This window comes from Lampris incognitus, chromosome 7 (assembly GCF_029633865.1).
Source record: "Lampris incognitus isolate fLamInc1 chromosome 7, fLamInc1.hap2, whole genome shotgun sequence".
NCBI classification, from domain to species: domain Eukaryota; kingdom Metazoa; phylum Chordata; class Actinopteri; order Lampriformes; family Lampridae; genus Lampris; species Lampris incognitus.
Window position 1 is genome coordinate 63,373,132 of NC_079217.1, and position 18,319 is coordinate 63,391,450.

General features: G+C 49.6%; 1 protein-coding gene across 1 annotated transcript in view; it reads left to right on the plus strand.

The window, feature by feature from the left end:
• zgc:162698 (Transmembrane protein 87A-like) overlaps positions 1–11,283 on the plus strand; it is a 40,799-nt gene extending 29,516 nt beyond the window's left edge. The window contains exons 19-21 of the mRNA XM_056283091.1: positions 522–574; positions 666–696; positions 8,836–11,283. Of these exons, the coding sequence (XP_056139066.1) occupies positions 522–574; positions 666–696; positions 8,836–8,877 (126 nt within the window). The 3' untranslated portion in view covers positions 8,878–11,283. The remainder of the gene's footprint in view (positions 1–521; positions 575–665; positions 697–8,835) is intronic.
• Positions 11,284–18,319: the final 7,036 nt, after the last annotated feature.

Sequence of the window (18,319 nt, forward strand, 5' to 3'; positions counted from 1 at the left end):
GTCACATCCTACTGGTGATAAAAATGAAACAGACAAGATATTGTCAGTGTTAAACATTATTTTGGTGAGACTTTGGAATACATTTAAATCTCAAAAAGCAAAATAAAAAGTTTGCTCTTGTGTCTGCAGATATTTGATAATTACAAAAGAGACTAATTGTGTATTTTTTTTCTATCTCCAACTGAAGTGTGTTTATTGTGGACCACCTGCGACCCACCCAGCTATCATGAGCCAAGTTTGAAAACCACATGACTAAACGTAGTGTGGCTGGTTTACAGCAATACTAGAAATGGCAAAGGGAGATGAGATGAAGGTCTTTTTTGTTCCTCAGAATAGAGGCAGAAGCTGTTCATTTAAACTGTCACACTTTTTAAATGAACTTGCCTTGCCTTAAGTGGGACACACTTTTAACAGAAACACTATTTTTTGCGTCTAGGTGGTCCTCATTCTAGCTGGGGTTTGTTAAAGGTTTTGAAAATCTACAATTTAAAACCCTAAAGAATTTGTTTCTTGTTTTTCAGGATGAGGATCTGAAGTGGGTGGAGGAGAATATCCCCTCATCCATGGCAGATGTGTAAGTCAGCGGATTGGATGTGAATACATATGTATTTTGAATTCGTTTTGCTGTGGTGCGTGTTTGGTTATAACGGGTTGTCGTCCTGCAGGGCCCTGCCTCCTCTTCTGGACTCTGATGAGGTAAGATGTCCTCCATCTCTGTGTGTTTTTTCATTTACATGTTTTAAACACACACACACTCCATTTCAGTGTGGTTCTGGGTGAAGTTTGACGTGTAGCAGTCCTGTTAAATTTCATTCTGACCCAGTTTTAAGTGTGATATGAAGCCTCGCTGGTAAGTAGGGTGTCATCAGCATACCTGATGCTTGTAAGTAGCATGTCATCAGCATACGTGATGCTTTTCAATATGCAATCAGAATGGTAGGAACTTGGAGTGAAGACAAAAGATTTCCTTTAATGGTTTTCTTTTAGCTCTGATATTGCATCCAAGTTGGGGGTATTTTTCGAAGATGACGCCTTTCAGTTGTAATATGATAAGTAACCACAATTAACCAGTTTTCTCATTTTCTTAACGAGTCCCTCAGCATGCTGCAGGCGGACAGTTTGCTGTTAAAAACAGTTTGCTCTCGATAGTGATCACTCTGTCTGTGGGCCCAGCTCAGGACCCTGCAGAACCTTGATAGTGTCGTTTAGCGAGCAGTGCTGGTTTTTATGCTGTCTGTGTCTCATGACAGTTATAAAGGATATAAAGGGGTGTAGATGTAGAGGACAGAGATGGTGGTGTGTAGAGACTTTAGTTGACGACCTCCAGTGTGTCATCTTTCTACTTTTTTTTATCTTGTTTTATTTAAGTGTTTATTTGGGAAGGGACAATGTACATTAATCAACATTCGAAACAAATTTAAATGTACCTGAGTTAGCTAATAGGCTAGTTTCCATCGGCATTCCCTTTGCCTGATGTTGTTAGGCATCCTAGGATCACAAAATAGTACCAAAAAAACAAAAACAAACATACAACATAGTAAATATACAATATAGGAACAAGAGCAAACAAACAAGAATATATATATATATATATATATATATATATAAATTAAATAAATAACTGTATATATATATATATATATATAAATATATATATATACACACACACACACACGTACAGAATATACAAATAATGTAGAAAAAGATAATAAAGATAATATATATAAAAAACAGACATACAACACAGCTGATGTACAATACAGTTAAACTACATGTTAAAGGTGTGTGCAAATAGCATCAACGTTGATGTTGTTGGTTCTTAATAAGCCATTTCTTGACATTACACTTAAAGTAATAACAGGATGGAGACTCTCTAAGTGATTGTGGTACTGAGGTCCATTGATGTGATGCTCTAAAGGAGAGGACGGCCTGACTAAATGCAGTTCTCCTGAGTGGGATTGTGCAGTTCCCTCTAGCTGCACCTCTAGTAACTCTGTTTGTGGTAGATTTGAAGTTGATGAAGCTGGACAGAGGAGGAGGAGCTAAACCATGAGGAGGAGGAGTTAAACCATGCATGATCTTATAAACTAGGCAGACATTTTTGTATTTGATGAGGTTTTCCCCACTAAGTAGGTGATACTTTTTTAGAACATGGCCGTGATGGAAAGTGAGTGGCTTCTTGTGTAAGGTTTTGAGTGCTTGTTTGTGTAGTGATTCCAGTAGTTTTAATGCTGTACTGTGTTAGACCAGCTTATTAGACAATAGGTGATGTAGGAGACAACCATTGAGTGGAAGTATGTCTTTGCTGCCTCAGTTGATAGGAAGTCTCTGGTAAACCTGAAATTTGCCGAACTCTTACTTTATTGCAGACCCTTTTTATGTGGGTTTTGAAGCCGAGGTTTGAATCTATGTGTACTCCTAAGTATTTGTATTCTGAGACAACTTGTAGTCTCTCTCCCTGGATGAGAATATCCTGCTCTATACATATATCCTGTTGCCTTTTTTTGGGGGGGGGGTTTCCCTTTTTCTCCCCAGTTGTACCTGGCCAATCACCCCACTCTTCCGAACCGTCCTGGTCGCTGCTCCACCCCCTCTGCTGATCCGGGTAGGGCTGCAGACTACCATGTGCCTCCTCCGATACATGTTGAGTCGCCAGCCGCTTTTCACCTGACAGTGAAGAGTTTCACCAGGGGGGAGGATGCGCGTGGGAGGATCACGCTATTCCCCTTAGTTCCCCCTTCCCCCTGAACAGGCACCCCGATCCACCAGAGGAAGCGCTAGTGCAGCGACCAGGACACATACCCACATCTGCCTTCCCACCTGCAGACACGGCCAATTGTGTTTGTAGGGACACCCGACTAAGCCGGAGGTAACACGGGGACTCGAACCGGAGATCCCCGTGTTGGTAGGCAATGGAATAGACCGCCACGCCACCCGGACACCTACGATAAACTTTTTCTCATCAGGAAAAACCTTACTGTATATCCTTGGTCTAGGGTCCAAGGATAGAGGGTGTTGTACATCGTATTGATTGTAAAGCCCTTCGGAACTACCTTGTGAATTTGGGCTATTTGACGCCCGACCAAGCCAGTGGTAACACGGGGATTCGAACCGGCGATCCCCGTGTTGGTAAGCAACGGAATAGACCACTACACTACCCCGACGCCCCCATGCTGTTGCCTTTTGAGAAAAACATACAAACTGTTTTCGACACATTCAGTTGCAGGCCACATTGGTGAAGCCAGGATGTGACCTTCATCATAACATCTGTTAGCTTGGTCGCTACCTCTTCTGTAGTTTTACTATGAGGAAAACATAACTGCACTTCCCTCCTGTTTTATTGGTCTGACACTGGACGCCAGGTGTTTTGCCTAGATCACATGTGTCCCACCGTCTTGGATGTCCCTATAAGACGTGGACTTTCAGAGGGGGTTGATGAGAATTTGTGTAGGAAACAGTATACAGTTTCCCCCTTAAAGCCGCCGTGTAAGGCATCCACTAATTCTTCTGTTAAATTCATCATGAGGACAATCAGTTCTGCCATCCTAGACCCATACCAAAGTGTGTTCAGCCCACAACCTGCTAGAACAGTTTAATATCTCTTTCAAACTGAAGTCCATGACTTTTCGCCATTCACAAGTATTTACTTCCTCCATGTGAGAGGTGGAGGTGATGTGGCGTTGGTGTTGGACAGTCTGTCTTCCAATAGAACAGCGTTGTTATACAGTGGATGTAGGAGGCAGAGAGAAACAGACCTGTTGACACTGACTTTCTGGGACTACAGACCAGGTGTAGCAGGACTACAATTGAGGTGTAGCAGCCATTGCGGCCGGTGTGCCGTCAGCTCAGCAGTAAACAGTTCCCACCCTTGTAAAAATGCATCCTGGGACCAAAGCTACCACAGACAGTCTGATGTAATACAGACTACATCAGACTACAGTGGTGCAGTGGTTAGCGCAGTCACCTCGCAGCAAGAAAGTCCTGGGTTCGAGCCCTGGGATAGTCCACCCTTGGGGGTCGTCCCAGGTTGTCATCTGTGTGGAGTTTGCATGTTCTCCCCGTCTGCGTGGGTTTCCTCCGGGTGCTCCGGTTTCCTCCCACAGTCCAAAGACAGCCTGTCCAGGGTGTCTCCCCGCCCAGTGACTGCTGGGATAGGCTCCAGCATCCCCGCGACCCTGAGAGCAGGATAAGGGGTTCGGATAATGAATGGATGGATGGATGGATGGATGGATCACACTATATGGGAACACTGTTGTACAGTCATACCGATTGTCATGGACACATCAGCATCCCGTCTGTCTTTTTTTCCAACACATATGTGTTTGCTGCTGCACCAGTGTTCATCCTACCTGGTCGAAACATCTCAACAGTGGTATACGGAGGCTGGAGAGTGTCTCCAACCATGGTGAAGATTATTTCAGCTTTACACAACCAGTGAAGATAATTCAATTCGATTCAATTTATGGTCATTAAAAACAAGATAAGTGTTCCTATTGGAGACAGTTATTATATAGAACAATGTCTTGCATACCGCTGTTGTGGTGAGGTTAGCTGACACAAAACCCATACTAATTTTTCCACAACCGTGGAGCCAATATGGCCTCCTGCTGAGAACCGTCGAGCTTTGTTTTTGGATCTATGAGCCAGTTCAGGGGGTGGAGGCCTATCCAGAGACACTGCCTGCTTCATTCAGTCTGAACGGTAGATAGATTTCCACAGACCACTCGTTAGTCAGCATCCTAAACTGGATTCTATTTAAAATGAGAGGAGATTCAACAGGGAGTAATACCCACTGTAAACAACAGAGGGCGTCAACCAGTCAGCAAACGGCACTGTTACCATGGTTACTCACCTTCATTTATCCTTTTGTTATAGTGGAAGGTGTGTGTGTGTGTCCCCTCTCCAGACACAAGGCATCGAACATATTCAATGACACACACACACACACAAAACCCAGTGAGTAATTTAATTATGTAATTGAACTCTGCTGTTAAAGTGCCCTGATTCATTTCAGCTCTGTGTGGAAGAGCAGCACCGTGGCCCAGTGGTGAGTGCTGTCGCCTTACAGCAAGAAGGTCCTGGGTTCGAACCCTGGGGTTGTCCAACCTTGGGGGGGGGGGTCATCCCAGGTCGTCTTGCAAGACGAACTGGAGTTGGTCCCTGGGCGCTGCACGGCGGCTGCCCGCTGCTCCTAGCTACACAGCTAGGATGGGTTAAATGCAGAGCATGAATTTCCCCACGGGGGATTAATTAAGTAGTAAAAATAAAAAAGATTGCCTTGTAGGAGAAAGCATTAGTTTTTACTAAAGGGACCATCTCACCCTGTGGTTTCACTTTTTAAATCTAGAAATCTGTCCAATGCCTTCATCATGAGATGGTCTTTCTTAGCCAGTGATGCATGTCACCAGTGTTGTAGTCGAGTCACTAAACCTCGAGTCCCCAGTGTTCGAGTCCCCAAAGAAGAGTCCGAGTCAAGTCCCCATTACCTGAGTCATCAAGGTTGAGCCTGAGTCGAGTTCCAAGATGGGCTCCAGTGCTCCACTCGGGCGCCGTAAAAAGCTGACCTACAAAAAAACTAACAAAAACAAAAAAACAGTCTTTCTCAATTAACAAGTCCGAGTCCTCACCTCCAACTTCCGAGTCCAAATGCAGTCAATGCTTGAGTCCACGTCCGAGTCATCAGTGCTCAAGTCAGAGTCGAGTCACAAGTCCTGAAAATCAGGACTCGAGTCTGAGTCCTGGACCTGAGTACTACAATGCTGCATGTCACTGAAATTTGCTGTTTTTAATACTTTGATAATTTATTTCAGGTTGTTTTTTTTTATTTAATAGGTTTTAGTTATATCTTTCAGTGACTTCCCTGAGCTTCGTTCTGCAGCCTACAACTCCATCCCCTGCCGCGGTACCCAGCTTCCCCACAGGGAAGCCACGACTTTCACATAATCGTTTTGTAAAAATTGCATACTTCTATACATTCTACCGTCTCATGTAGACTCCAGCAAGTCCCATGGGATGATGCTGTGTACGAAATGCACAAGTGAAGAACAGGAGACGTTGACCATCTCCATCGTCCCTGAGTGGATGAATAAGTGAATAAGATGAATGAGAAAGCTGACTTCCCTTGTAGACATTTTTTTCATTCTTTACTTCTTCGATTCACAGCAAACTGTTTAGGGAACAGGTGGCGGCTGCTGAGGGCTACTGTATTTTACAGAGCAGAACGTGTGACAGACGCTGCCGTCATAAACTTATGTCTGTCATAATAAAAAATGACACAGCACATGTTTAAGGGGCATTGTGTTATGTTAAAGTACGGCAGACTTCTAACATCCGTTCATACGTAGATGACACTGCCTTTTACATTTCAGTCGTTTTAACGACAAACGGAGTGATCCTCAGCTGCTGTGCTCGTACAACACACCCCAGATCTCACTTATCACAAGCAGCCCACCGTAAGGGGGTCAAAGGTCACAGCCGGCACACCCGTGACCCCGGCTCATCATGTAGGGAAGACGTGGGTGGAGGTAGAGGTCAGAAGGAGAAGAGAAGACAGCAGGGATTTAGTTTTGTTGTGGTTATTCTGGGGGTCAGAGTGGAGGAGGGGGTTTGGTGAATAAAGGATGAATTTTAAGCAGAATATTAATGGAAGACAGGGAGAGACTCAGTTCCAGAGTATTTATTTTGTATTTCCAACAGAAACAGAAGCAGCTCGAAAACAAACGAACCAAATTAGTTCTTCTCATTTAAGGAGGAAGTTATGGAAAACGTAGCCTGGCATGACTACTGCTTAATTCTGCGATTAATGATGGAATGTGATAGGTATTAGCGTCACTACTAATAATGACGCTTAATAATATACGAGTAACACTTGATAGTAATAATACAAACGATAAAATACTAAGAAGAACAAAAACAATTAGAACAATTATGATAATAGTAACAGTCATCATTATCTTCATCATCTTCATCATAACTTAGCTGTGATTACTGACGAATCGACAGACATCGAGAGCCACAGTTCTTTTTCAGACCAATCTCGGGAGTTTCTCATGTTTCAGAAGGTCAGTAGCCACAAAAACATCCTTAGTGCAGCTAATCTATTTCAGAAGGAAAGGGGGGATTTGGTGCCTCGCCTCCAAATCCCTCCTCCCCCCACTTAAGGCAAGGCAAGTTTGTTTGGATAGCACATTCCAAGTGCTTTACATTAGACATAAAAGACAAAAAGAAATTAATTTAGAATAAGATAAATAGGCATTTACAAAATTAAATAAAAGGTATTCAATAAAAAGAGGAATTCCAATGTTGCAGTGACATCATCTTCCCAGTTTAGTTTCTTTTTTTCAGCCAACACGAGTTTAGTGAGGAGCTTGTTCGTATTGTGTATCCTTTATACATGGACACCTCCATCACTGTCCTCTACATCTACACCCCTTTATACATGGACACCACCATCACTGTCCTCTACATCTACACCCCTTTATACATGGACACCTCCATCACTGTCCTCTACATCTACACCCCTTTATACATGGACACCTCCATCACTGTCCTCTACATCTACACCCCTTTATATCCTGTATACATGGACACCACCATCACTGTCCTCTACATCTACACCCCTTTATACATGGACACCTCCATCACTGTCCTCTACATCTACACCCCTTTATATCCTGTATACATGGACACCACCATCACTGTCCTCTACATTTACACCCCTTTATATCCTTTATACATAGACACCTCCATGACTGTCCTCTACATCTACACCCTTTTATATCCTTTATACATAGACACCTCCATGACTGTCCTCTACATGTACACCCCTTTATATCCTTTCTACATAGACACCTCCATGACTGTCCTCTACATGTACACCCCTTTCTATGCTTTATACATAGACACCTCCATGACTGTCCTCTACATCTACACCCCTTTATATCCTTTATACATGGACACCTCCATCACTGTCCTCGACATCTACACACCTTTATACATGGACACCTCCATCACTGTCCTGTACATCTGCACCCCTTTATAGCCTTTATATACATGGACACCTCCATCACTGTCCTCTACATCTACACCCCTTTATATTCTTTATACATAGACATCATCATCACTGTCCTCTACATCTACACCCCTTTATATCCTTTATACATGGACACCTCCATCACTGTCCTCTACATCTACACCCTTTTATATCCTTTATACATGGACACCTCCATCACTGTCCTGTACATCTACACCCCTTTATATGCTTTATACATAGACACCTCCATGACTGTCCTCTATATCTAAACCTCTTTATATCCTTTATACATGGACACCTCCATCAGTGTCCTGTACATCTCTACATCTTTTATACATGCCAGGACACAGACGAGATATAAGCAAGTGCTTCCTCATTTTTTAGCCGTAGCCTATATGAAGCTAAGGGCACTGCTAGCGTCGGCATGCTAAAGCGTCACAGTGAGCATTAAACATGGCCGTCCATCACCTCGTACAGCCAACGAACATTTACGGCAAGTCATGAGAGTCTGAGCGTCCTTTGGGATGGAATATAGATTTTCATTCACCGCTCGGCAGCCAAACACAACACATTTCACAGGCAGCGGTTTTTGATCAGTCAGCCCGGATTTCAGATGACTTCTCTGGGTCTGGAAAACGTTCCGTGGTGTCGGAGCAGTTTTGTGACTTTAACGGTGGTTATTGGGTCAACATCACAATATTGACTTTCCGTCTGTGTCTGTTGTTCTTTTCATTGAGTTGATTGTTTGTGTTGTTTCACAGAAGCGTCCTCTGACCCGCCAGTCTTTATTTGTCCGTCCACAGGAAACCATGACCACCAAGTTTGAGATGTCCAAGATGGAGTAGGAGGAGAAGGGGGAACAGATGGAGGGATTCTGACAGAAGAGGACAACACGTCTGTGAAGATTTCAGTGCAGGAAATGGATGGATGGACGGAATCAGCCGTGGAGGACCTGTGTGTCAGAGAAGACGGACAAACTGATGGACAGTTAAAGGGCAGGGATGAGTTAATGCAGAGAAGAGCGAGTGAATGTGGACCTACAGGAGTGATGGATGGATAGAGGCAACATGGAGAAGAAAGGATGTATACCTTGATTGGGTTTTTTTGTTTTGTTTTAATTAACCAGCCAAGTGTGTGTGTCTAAGCAAAACAAACAAGCTTTGACCCCTGACCTTAGGAGCTTCGTAAGCCTTGTTTGTACAAATCAGTGACAGCAGCAACTAGGTCCTCTCTCGCCATGTGGTTTTGTTGATACTTTGTACATCAGGTGGTTTCTCAGTGGCGTCGTTTGAGACTGACTCACAGCGGCTTTCTTAGTTTACATGTCGAAATGTGATGAAACTTTGCGTCTGGTTTTATTTTTTCCGTTTGGCGGTCAGGTAGGACCTCCTTGTTGCTCCTTCGGTGTGATTTCGTTTCATTTTCCTTCCCTCAGACGCGCTGAAATGTGAGCGGCGGAAGTGTTTTTTCTTTCTTCTCTTAATGTCCTGCTTGTTTTGTACTCGTGCAGCCTCGGAATCACTTCTGCTCGGAGGTCCTTTGTCTCCCAGCAAGCTCGACACCAACGGAAGTCTCGACCGACGTCTCGTGCTTATGCCCCGTTTGAAGCCTTCTGTTGTCTCCACGGTAACCAGAGGCTGTCCGACATGGCCGCCGTCAGGGCGTTGTGAATCCGCTCTGTGGCGACGGTCACCACGCGGAGGAGATGCCTCCACCGCCCTGTCAGAAGACTTCTGCCAGAGGCGCTTCCTCACCGCTGAGTTGCGTCTTTGGCCCCACAACCATTCCAGTTTTAGTCGGTGGCACTAAAACCATGTCGTCCTTCGTAACGTCCTTTTTCTGATTTATTGCTAATGATCCGCGCTGTTCCACCTGTCCTCCTGCACGGCGGCTCGGCCACACTCCTCTTGTCCCTTCACAGAAGCCGTCGATGTTCTCTGAGACTCGTTTGTGGAAGAACCAACTTCCACGAAGGCCAAACAACAATGTGGCGCAGTGGTTAGCGCGGTTGTCTCAGCAAGAAGGTCCTGGGTTCGAGCCCCGGGGTGGTCCAACCTTGGGGGTCGCCCCGGGTCGTCCCGTGTGTGGAGTTTGCATGCTCTCCCTGTGTCTGCGTGGGTTCCCTCCGGGGGCTCCGGTTTCCTCCCACAGTCCAAAGACCTGTAGGTCAGGTGACTCGGCCTTACTATTAAATTGCCCCTCGGTATGAATGTGTGTATGTGTGTGTGTGATGGCCTGGTGGCCTGTCCAGGGTGCCTCCCCACCCGCTGCCCAATGACTGCTGGGATAGGCTCCAGCATCCCCGCCACTCCAACAGCAGGATAAGCGGTTCGGATAGTGGATGGATGGAATCTGTTGTTCACATTACAGGGGGGAAAAGGCTCTAAAATCTCCTCGAGTAGTCAAGAACACCCGTATAGTAGCCCGATAGTCTCACACACACACACACTGACACACAACACACACAGGTAAAAAGGACTATCATCCACATATAGCGCAAATTACTCAATACACTCTTTGTTAAGATTAGATGTGTGTCTGTAGTTGCTTGCAGGTATCTCTGTGTGTGTGTGGCATCTATAGTGACTCGTGCAGATGAAGCGTCCCATGCACTATCCTTACCGCCTCTCAGCCAATCAGACGTCAGCGACAAGCCTCTGATGCCGTCCCTGTTTAACACTTTGACCCCCGGGGGTCACGGCCGCGCCTCCACGAGACAGGACGAACACCAGGGGTGGGTTGGGTTTCTTTTGTGCGTGTGGTCTTTTTGCAGTTGGTTTGAACTAAAGGACGCGTGGGACCCCCGTCTGTTACCGACCGGGCAGAAACACGTGTTCTGCCGATGGAAAACCTTCCAGCGGGCCGTGGTCCTGATCACTGAACCGTTATGACGTCATCCAGGGTTCCTCATTAGGAAAAGAGGAACCCATCTGGAATAATGAGTGTAAGAAACGCCATCAGAGTAGCCGTTCCTGTCCGGGGAACGGGCTCTGGGTTTCCTGTTTACCAAAGACTTAAGTTAGCTGACTTTTAAAACAAGTCGTTCCTGTTTGATTTTGTGCAATGGATTGTTTTTGTTGGGAGTCGCGTTTTGTTTCTCCTCCTCCAGACTGAACGTGTTTGATTTCCACTGCGGCTTCACGCCACTTTGCTTCCGTTCTGCAGAAAGACGGCGAGGCGAAGGCGTGTCGTTTGGGTTGTAAATAAATAAACAGTTGATAATAAAAAGGAAAGAGTTGATTACAACCTCACTTTGTCGAGTGTCGCTTTATTTATTTTGACCTTTACACTCAAGACAGTTTCCTAACGGGTTCTTCCGGGGTGGGAAAAAGGACTTTTTGGGGGTATTATCTACACGAAATGACAGGAAATCTGGTTTCCCCCAGCCCACAGCAGCACAACACAAAGACCAAGACATACATAGACACCACAAGACCACGTGTACCAAACTACACAAAAGACCAAAAATCACCGTCCAAGAGACCCAACGCCAGCCAGGGTGACTGTCAGAACCTCTGTTTTTAATTTAACAAGCTCACATTTGCAAACAACATGGTTATAATGTGTCCATATCAGAAACATAGGACCAGGAAAGACAGAACAAATAAAATAAAACAGATGAGAGGTTGAAATAACATCAATATAAACTACACTAAACAAACGAACAAGGCCGGGCTTTTGTTTTGGTAGGTTCTGTTCTTCTGATACACTGAAAAGTTCCACTGCACTTTTATTTGTCAGGACTCTTAAGGGCCCTCTGTATGTAAGAAACTCTGAGGAACACACAACAGTTGGGCTTCACTTTCATACATTTTGATTTGTGTATATAACATTTCCCAAAAATAGGCCAGGAAGTCCTCTCTGCTGGTGTCCATGATGACTCCAGAAACTGTCCTTGTCCGGCTGAAAGGCTCCTGGGTAAAGCCAGCCGTGAAGGTCCAGCATAACACACACAAGCTCAGCCGTTCCAGTATCAACACACAAAACACACAATTACTGGCTTCAACTCCAAATCGCTGTGGTAACAAGTCCCTGGATGGACCCACTGCAAGTCCCTGGATGGACCCACTGCAAGTCCCTGGATGGACTCACTGCAAGTCCCAGGATGGATCCACTGCAAGTCCCTGGATGGACTCACTGCAAGTCCCTGGATGGACCCACTGCAAGTCCCTGGATGGACCCACTACAGGCGAGGCTCCCCACTACAGGCGAGGCCCCCCACTACAGGTAAGACTCCCCACTACAGGCGAGGCTCCCCACTTAAGGTAAGGCTCCCCAGTACAGGTAAGGCTCCCCACTACAGGTAAGGCTCCCCACTACAAGCGAGGCTCCCCACTACAGGCAAGGCTCCCCACTACAGAAAAGGCTCCCAACTACATACGAGGCTCCCCACTTAAGGTAAGGCTCCCCACTACAGGTAAGGCTCCCCACTACAGGTAAGGCTCCCCACTACAGGTGAGGGTCCCCACTACAAACGAGACTCCCCACTACAGGTGAGGCTCCCCACTACAGGCGAGGCTCCCCACTACAGGCGAGGCTCCCCACTACACGCGAGGCTCCCCACTTAAGGTAAGGCTCCCCAGTACAGGTAAGGCTCCCCACTACAGGTAAGGCTCCCCACTACAAGCGAGGCTCCCCACTACAGGCAAGGCTCCCCACTACAGAAAAGGCTCCCAACTACATACGAGGCTCCCCACTTAAGGTAAGGCTCCCCACTACAGGTAAGGCTCCCCACTACAGGTAAGGCTCCCCACTACAGGTGAGGCTCCCCACTTAAGGTAAGGCTCCCCACTACAGGTAAGGCTCCCCACTACAGGTGAGGCTCCCCACTACAGGTGAGGCTCTCCCCACTACAGGAAAGGCTCCCCACTACATGCGAGGCTCCCCACTTAAGGTAAGGCTCCCCACTACAGGTAAGGCTCCCCACTACAGGTGAGGCTCCCCACTACAGGCAAGGCTCTCCACTACAGGTGAGGGTCCCCACTACAAACGAGACTCCCCACTACAGGTAAGGCTCCCCACTACAGGTGAGGCTCCCCACTACAGGTGAGGCTCTCCCCATTACAGGAAAGGCTCCCCACTACATGCGAGGCTCCCCACTTAAGGTAAGGCTCCCCACTACAGGTAAGGCTCCCCACTACAGGTGAGGCTCCCCACTACAGGCAAGGCTCCCCACTACAGGTGAGGGTCCCCACTACAAACGAGACTCCCCACTACAGGTGAGGCTCCCCACTACAGGTAAGGCTCCCCACTACAGGTGAGGCTCCCCACTACAGACAAGACTCCCCACTGCAGGTGAGGCTCCCCACTACAGGTAAGGTTCCCCACTACAGGTAAGACTCCCCACTACAGGTAAGGCTCCCCAGTACAGGTGAGGCTCCCCACTACAGGCAAGGCTCTCCACTACAGGTGAGGGTCCCCACTACAAACGAGACTCCCCACTACAGTTAAGACTCCCCACTACAGGTAAGGTTCCCCACTACAGGTAAGACTCCCCACTACACGTGAGGCTCCCATCTTAAGGTAAGGCTCCCCACTACAGGCAAGGCTCCCCACTTAAGGTAAGGCTCCCCAGTACAGGTAAGGCTCCCCACTACAGGCAAGGCTCCCCACTACAAGCGAGGCTCCCCACTACAGGTAAGGCTCCCCACTACAGGTAAGGCTCCCCACTACAAGCGAGGCTCCCCACTACAGGCAAGGCTCCCCACTACAGAAAAGGCTCCCAACTACATACGAGGCTCCCCACTTAAGGTAAGGCTCCCCACTACAGGTAAGGCTCCCCACTACAGGTAAGGCTCCCCACTACAGGTGAGGCTCCCCACTTAAGGTAAGGCTCCCCACTACAGGTAAGGCTCCCCACTACAGGTGAGGCTCCCCACTACAGGCAAGGCTCTCCACTACAGGTGAGGGTCCCCACTACAAACGAGACTCCCCACTACAGGTAAGGCTCCCCACTACAGGCGAGGCCCCCCACTACAGGCGAGGCTCCCCATTACAGGCGAGGCCCCCCACTACAGGTAAGACTCCCCACTACAGGCGAGGCTCCCCACTACAAGCGAGGCCCCCCACTACAGGCGAGGCTCCCCACTACAGGCGAGGCCCCCCACTACAGGTAAGACTCCCCACTACAGGTGAGGCCGCCACTACAGGCGAGGCCCCCCACTATAGGCGAGGCCCCCCACTACAGGCGAGGCCCCCCACTACAGGCGAGGCCCCCCACTACAGGTAAGACTCCCCACTACAGGCGAGGCTCCCCACTACAGGCGAGGCCCCCCACTACAGGCGAGGCCCCCCACTACAGGCGAGGCCCCCCACTACAGGCGAGGCTCCCCACTACAGGCGAGGCCCCCCACTACAGGCGAGGCCCCCCACTACAGGTAAGACTCCCCACTACAGGCGAGGCCCCCCACTACAGGTAAGACTCCCCACTACAGGCGAGGCCGCCCACTACACGCGAGGCTCCCCACTACACGTGAGGCTCCCCACTTAAGGTAAGGCTCCCCACTACAGGCGAGGCCCCCCACTACAGGCGAGGCCCCCCACTACAGGTAAGACTCCCCACTACACGCGAGGCCCCCCACTACAGGTGAGGCTCCCCACTACAGGCGAGGCTCCCCACTACAGGCGAGGCCCCCCACTACAGGTAAGACTCCCCACTACAGGTGAGGCCGCCACTACAGGCGAGGCCCCCCACTACAGGCGAGGCCCCCCAATACAGGCGAGGCCCCCCACTACAGGCGAGGCCCCCCACTACAGGTAAGACTCCCCACTACAGGCGAGGCTCCCCACTACAGGCGAGGCCCCCCACTACAGGTAAGACTCCCCACTACAGGCGAGGCCCCCCACTACAGGCGAGGCCCCCCACTACAGGCGAGGCTCCCCACTACAGGCGAGGCCCCCCACTACAGGCGAGGCCCCCCACTACAGGTAAGACTCCCCACTACAGGCGAGGCCCCCCACTACAGGTAAGACTCCCCACTACAGGCGAGGCCCCCCACTACACGCGAGGCTCCCCACTACACGTGGGGCTCCCCACTTAAGGTAAGGCTCCCCACTACAGGCGAGGCCCCCCACTACAGGCGAGGCCCCCCACTACAGGTAAGATTCCCCACTACACGCGAGGCCCCCCACTACAGGTGAGGCTCCCTACTTAAGGTAAGGTTCCCCACTACACGCGAGGCTCCCCACTTAAGGTAAGGTTCCCCACTACAGGTGAGGCTCCCCACTACAGGCGAGGCTCCCCACTACAGGCGAGGCTCCCCACTACAGGCGAGGCTCCCCACTTAAGGTAAGGCTCCCCAGTACAGGTAAGGCTCCCCACTACAGGTAAGGCTCCCCACTACAAGTGAGGCTCCCCACTACAGGCAAGGCTCCCCACTACAGAAAAGGCTCCCAACTACATACGAGGCTCCCCACTTAAGGTAAGGCTCCCCACTACAGGTAAGGTTCCCCACTACAGGTAAGGCTCCCCACTACAGGTGAGGCTCCCCACTTAAGGTAAGGCTCCCCACTACAGGTAAGGCTCCCCACTACAGGTGAGGCTCCCCACTACAGGTGAGGCTCTCCCCACTACAGGAAAGGCTCCCCACTACATGCGAGGCTCCCCACTTAAGGTAAGGCTCCCCACTACAGGTAAGGCTCCCCACTACAGGTGAGGCTCCCCACTACAGGCAAGGCTCTCCACTACAGGTGAGGGTCCCCACTACAAACGAGACTCCCCACTACAGGTAAGGCTCCCCACTACAGGTGAGGCTCTCCCCATTACAGGAAAGGCTCCCCACTGCATGCGAGGCTCCCCACTTAAGGTAAGGCTCCCCACTACAGGTGAGGCTCCCCACTACAGGCAAGGCTCCCCACTACAGGTGAGGGTCCCCACTACAAACGAGACTCCCCACTACAGGTGAGGCTCCCCACTACAGGTAAGGCTCCCCACTACAGGTGAGGCTCCCCACTACAGACAAGACTCCCCACTGCAGGTGAGGCTCCCCACTACAGGTAAGGTTCCCCACTACAGGTAAGACTCCCCACTACAGGTAAGGCTCCCCACTACAGGTGAGGCTCCCCACTACAGGCAAGGCTCTCCACTACAGGTGAGGGTCCCCACTACAAACGAGACTCCCCACTACAGTTAAGACTCCCCACTACAGGTAAGGTTCCCCACTACAGGTAAGACTCCCCACTACACGTGAGGCTCCCATCTTAAGGTAAGGCTCCCCACTACAGGCAAGGCTCCCCACTACAGAAAAGGCTCCCAACTACATACGAGGCTCCCCACTTAAGGTAAGGCTCCCCACTACAGGCAAGGCTCCCCACTACAGACAAGACTCCCCACTACAGGTAAGGCTCCCCACTACAGGTGAGGCTCCCCACTACAGGCAAGGCTCCCCACTACAGGCGAGGCTCCCCACTACAGGTGAGGGTCCCCACTACAGGCGAGGCTCCCCACTACAGGTGAGGCTCCCCACTACAGGTAAGGCTCCCCACTACAGACGAGGCTCCCCACTACAGACGAGGCTCCCCACTACAGGCGAGGCTCCCCACTACAGGTGAGGCTCCCCACTACAGGTAAGGCTCCCCACTACAGGTGAGGGTCCCCACTACAGGTGAGGGTCCCCACTACAGGCGAGGCTCCCCACTACAGGTGAGGCTCCCCACTACAGGTAAGGCTCCCCACTACAGGTAAGGCTCCCACTACAGGCAAGACTCCCCACTACAGGTGAGGCTCCCCACTACAGGTAAGGCTCCCCACTACAGGCGAGGCTCCCCACTACAGGCAAGGCTCCCCACTACAGGCAAGGCTCCCCACTACAGGCGAGGCTCCCCACTACAGGCGAGGCTCCCCACTACAGGCGAGGCTCCCCACTACAGGCGAGGCTCCCCACTACAGGTAAGGCTCCCCAGTACAGGTAAGGCTCCCCACTACAAGAGATGCTGTAAGAGAAACGGGGCCGTGGCTCTGCTGAAAGAGGCCCTGAGAAACGCAGCAGTTGCTGAGGACATTTGTTCACACCGTTGTGTTGTGCACCAACGAGCCTTGCTTGCGAAGTTCCAGTGTCTGAATGACGTGACGGCAAATGTAATGGAAGTGGTTAAGTACACCAGGGCCCATGCAAGAAACCACCTGACCTTTAAATTGCCACCATGTGAAGAGTTCAGCGCTCACCATGGGGATTAGATAGATAGCTAACTCAAGGACGTATGCTTGCACATTTTATGGACCTGCTTGAACCACTGAACGCCTTTATTGTCGGCCAAGGGGAGACTTGCCGGTTGTCCTTTTTGGATGGCAAAGGAGTGGGTGCTTTCTGCTGCTTTCCCGTGTGACGTTACACAGCACTTGAACGAGCTTAATGTCAAGATGCAGGGGAGAAACAAGACCGTGTACGAGCTCTGCACGGCTGTCAGAGGATTCTCTGACAAACCGGATGAACCCGAGAGCAAAGGGTCCGCGGTTCTGATCACCGCTTCTTCCCCACCGTGCAGAAAGTGGTGCTGCATGCGGATGCTGCCCCGTCCTGTCGGTCACACTTCTGGGACGTGCTGCCTGCAGTCAAGCAAAACCGCAACGCGGTGCATTTGGACCCAATTGCAGAGAAGAGGCCGAGGCAGTTGGTGAAGTACCAAGTCTCTTTACTGGATTTCAGCAAAACACAAAATAAAGGAGTACTGCCGAACAGGGCAGGCAATAACGCTCACTTGAATAAACAAAACAAGCAAACACTCTCTCACACAGAGGAGGCGGATGAGGGATCAGGATCCTGCGCTTCCGCAGAAAAAACCTGAAGCCTCTCCAAGACTCGACAAAGAATGTCTGCAAAACAACCCGTTAAAGACCCCGTTTACACTGGCAGCCCAAATCTGTTTTTTTTTTTTTTGGCAAATCCAGATTGGAATCGGATTTCTTCTACGTAGTCTGAACAGCAGAAACCACATTGGAATCGGATCTGTGCAAATCCGATTCGAGCCACATTCGGAGGTGGTTTCATATCTGATTCAAATCTGATTTCTAAAGATGTGTCTCAGTCTGGACGCTCTGGCCACTCAAATCGGATTTCAAACTGTCCATTACGCGACACAACACAACACAACACAACACAACACAACACAACACATGTTAACGTCAGATTCTCCTCCGTCCCTGATAGTCTGGTGCGACGGAGGGGTTCTGCACCGCGACTTGACAGTCCCTGAAGGGTGAGATGACACACCTCCATGGTGTTTTGTTGTTGTCTGCCTGCACAGAAGTCGCCAGCATATTACGTCACACAACACACGTGCAACGAACCC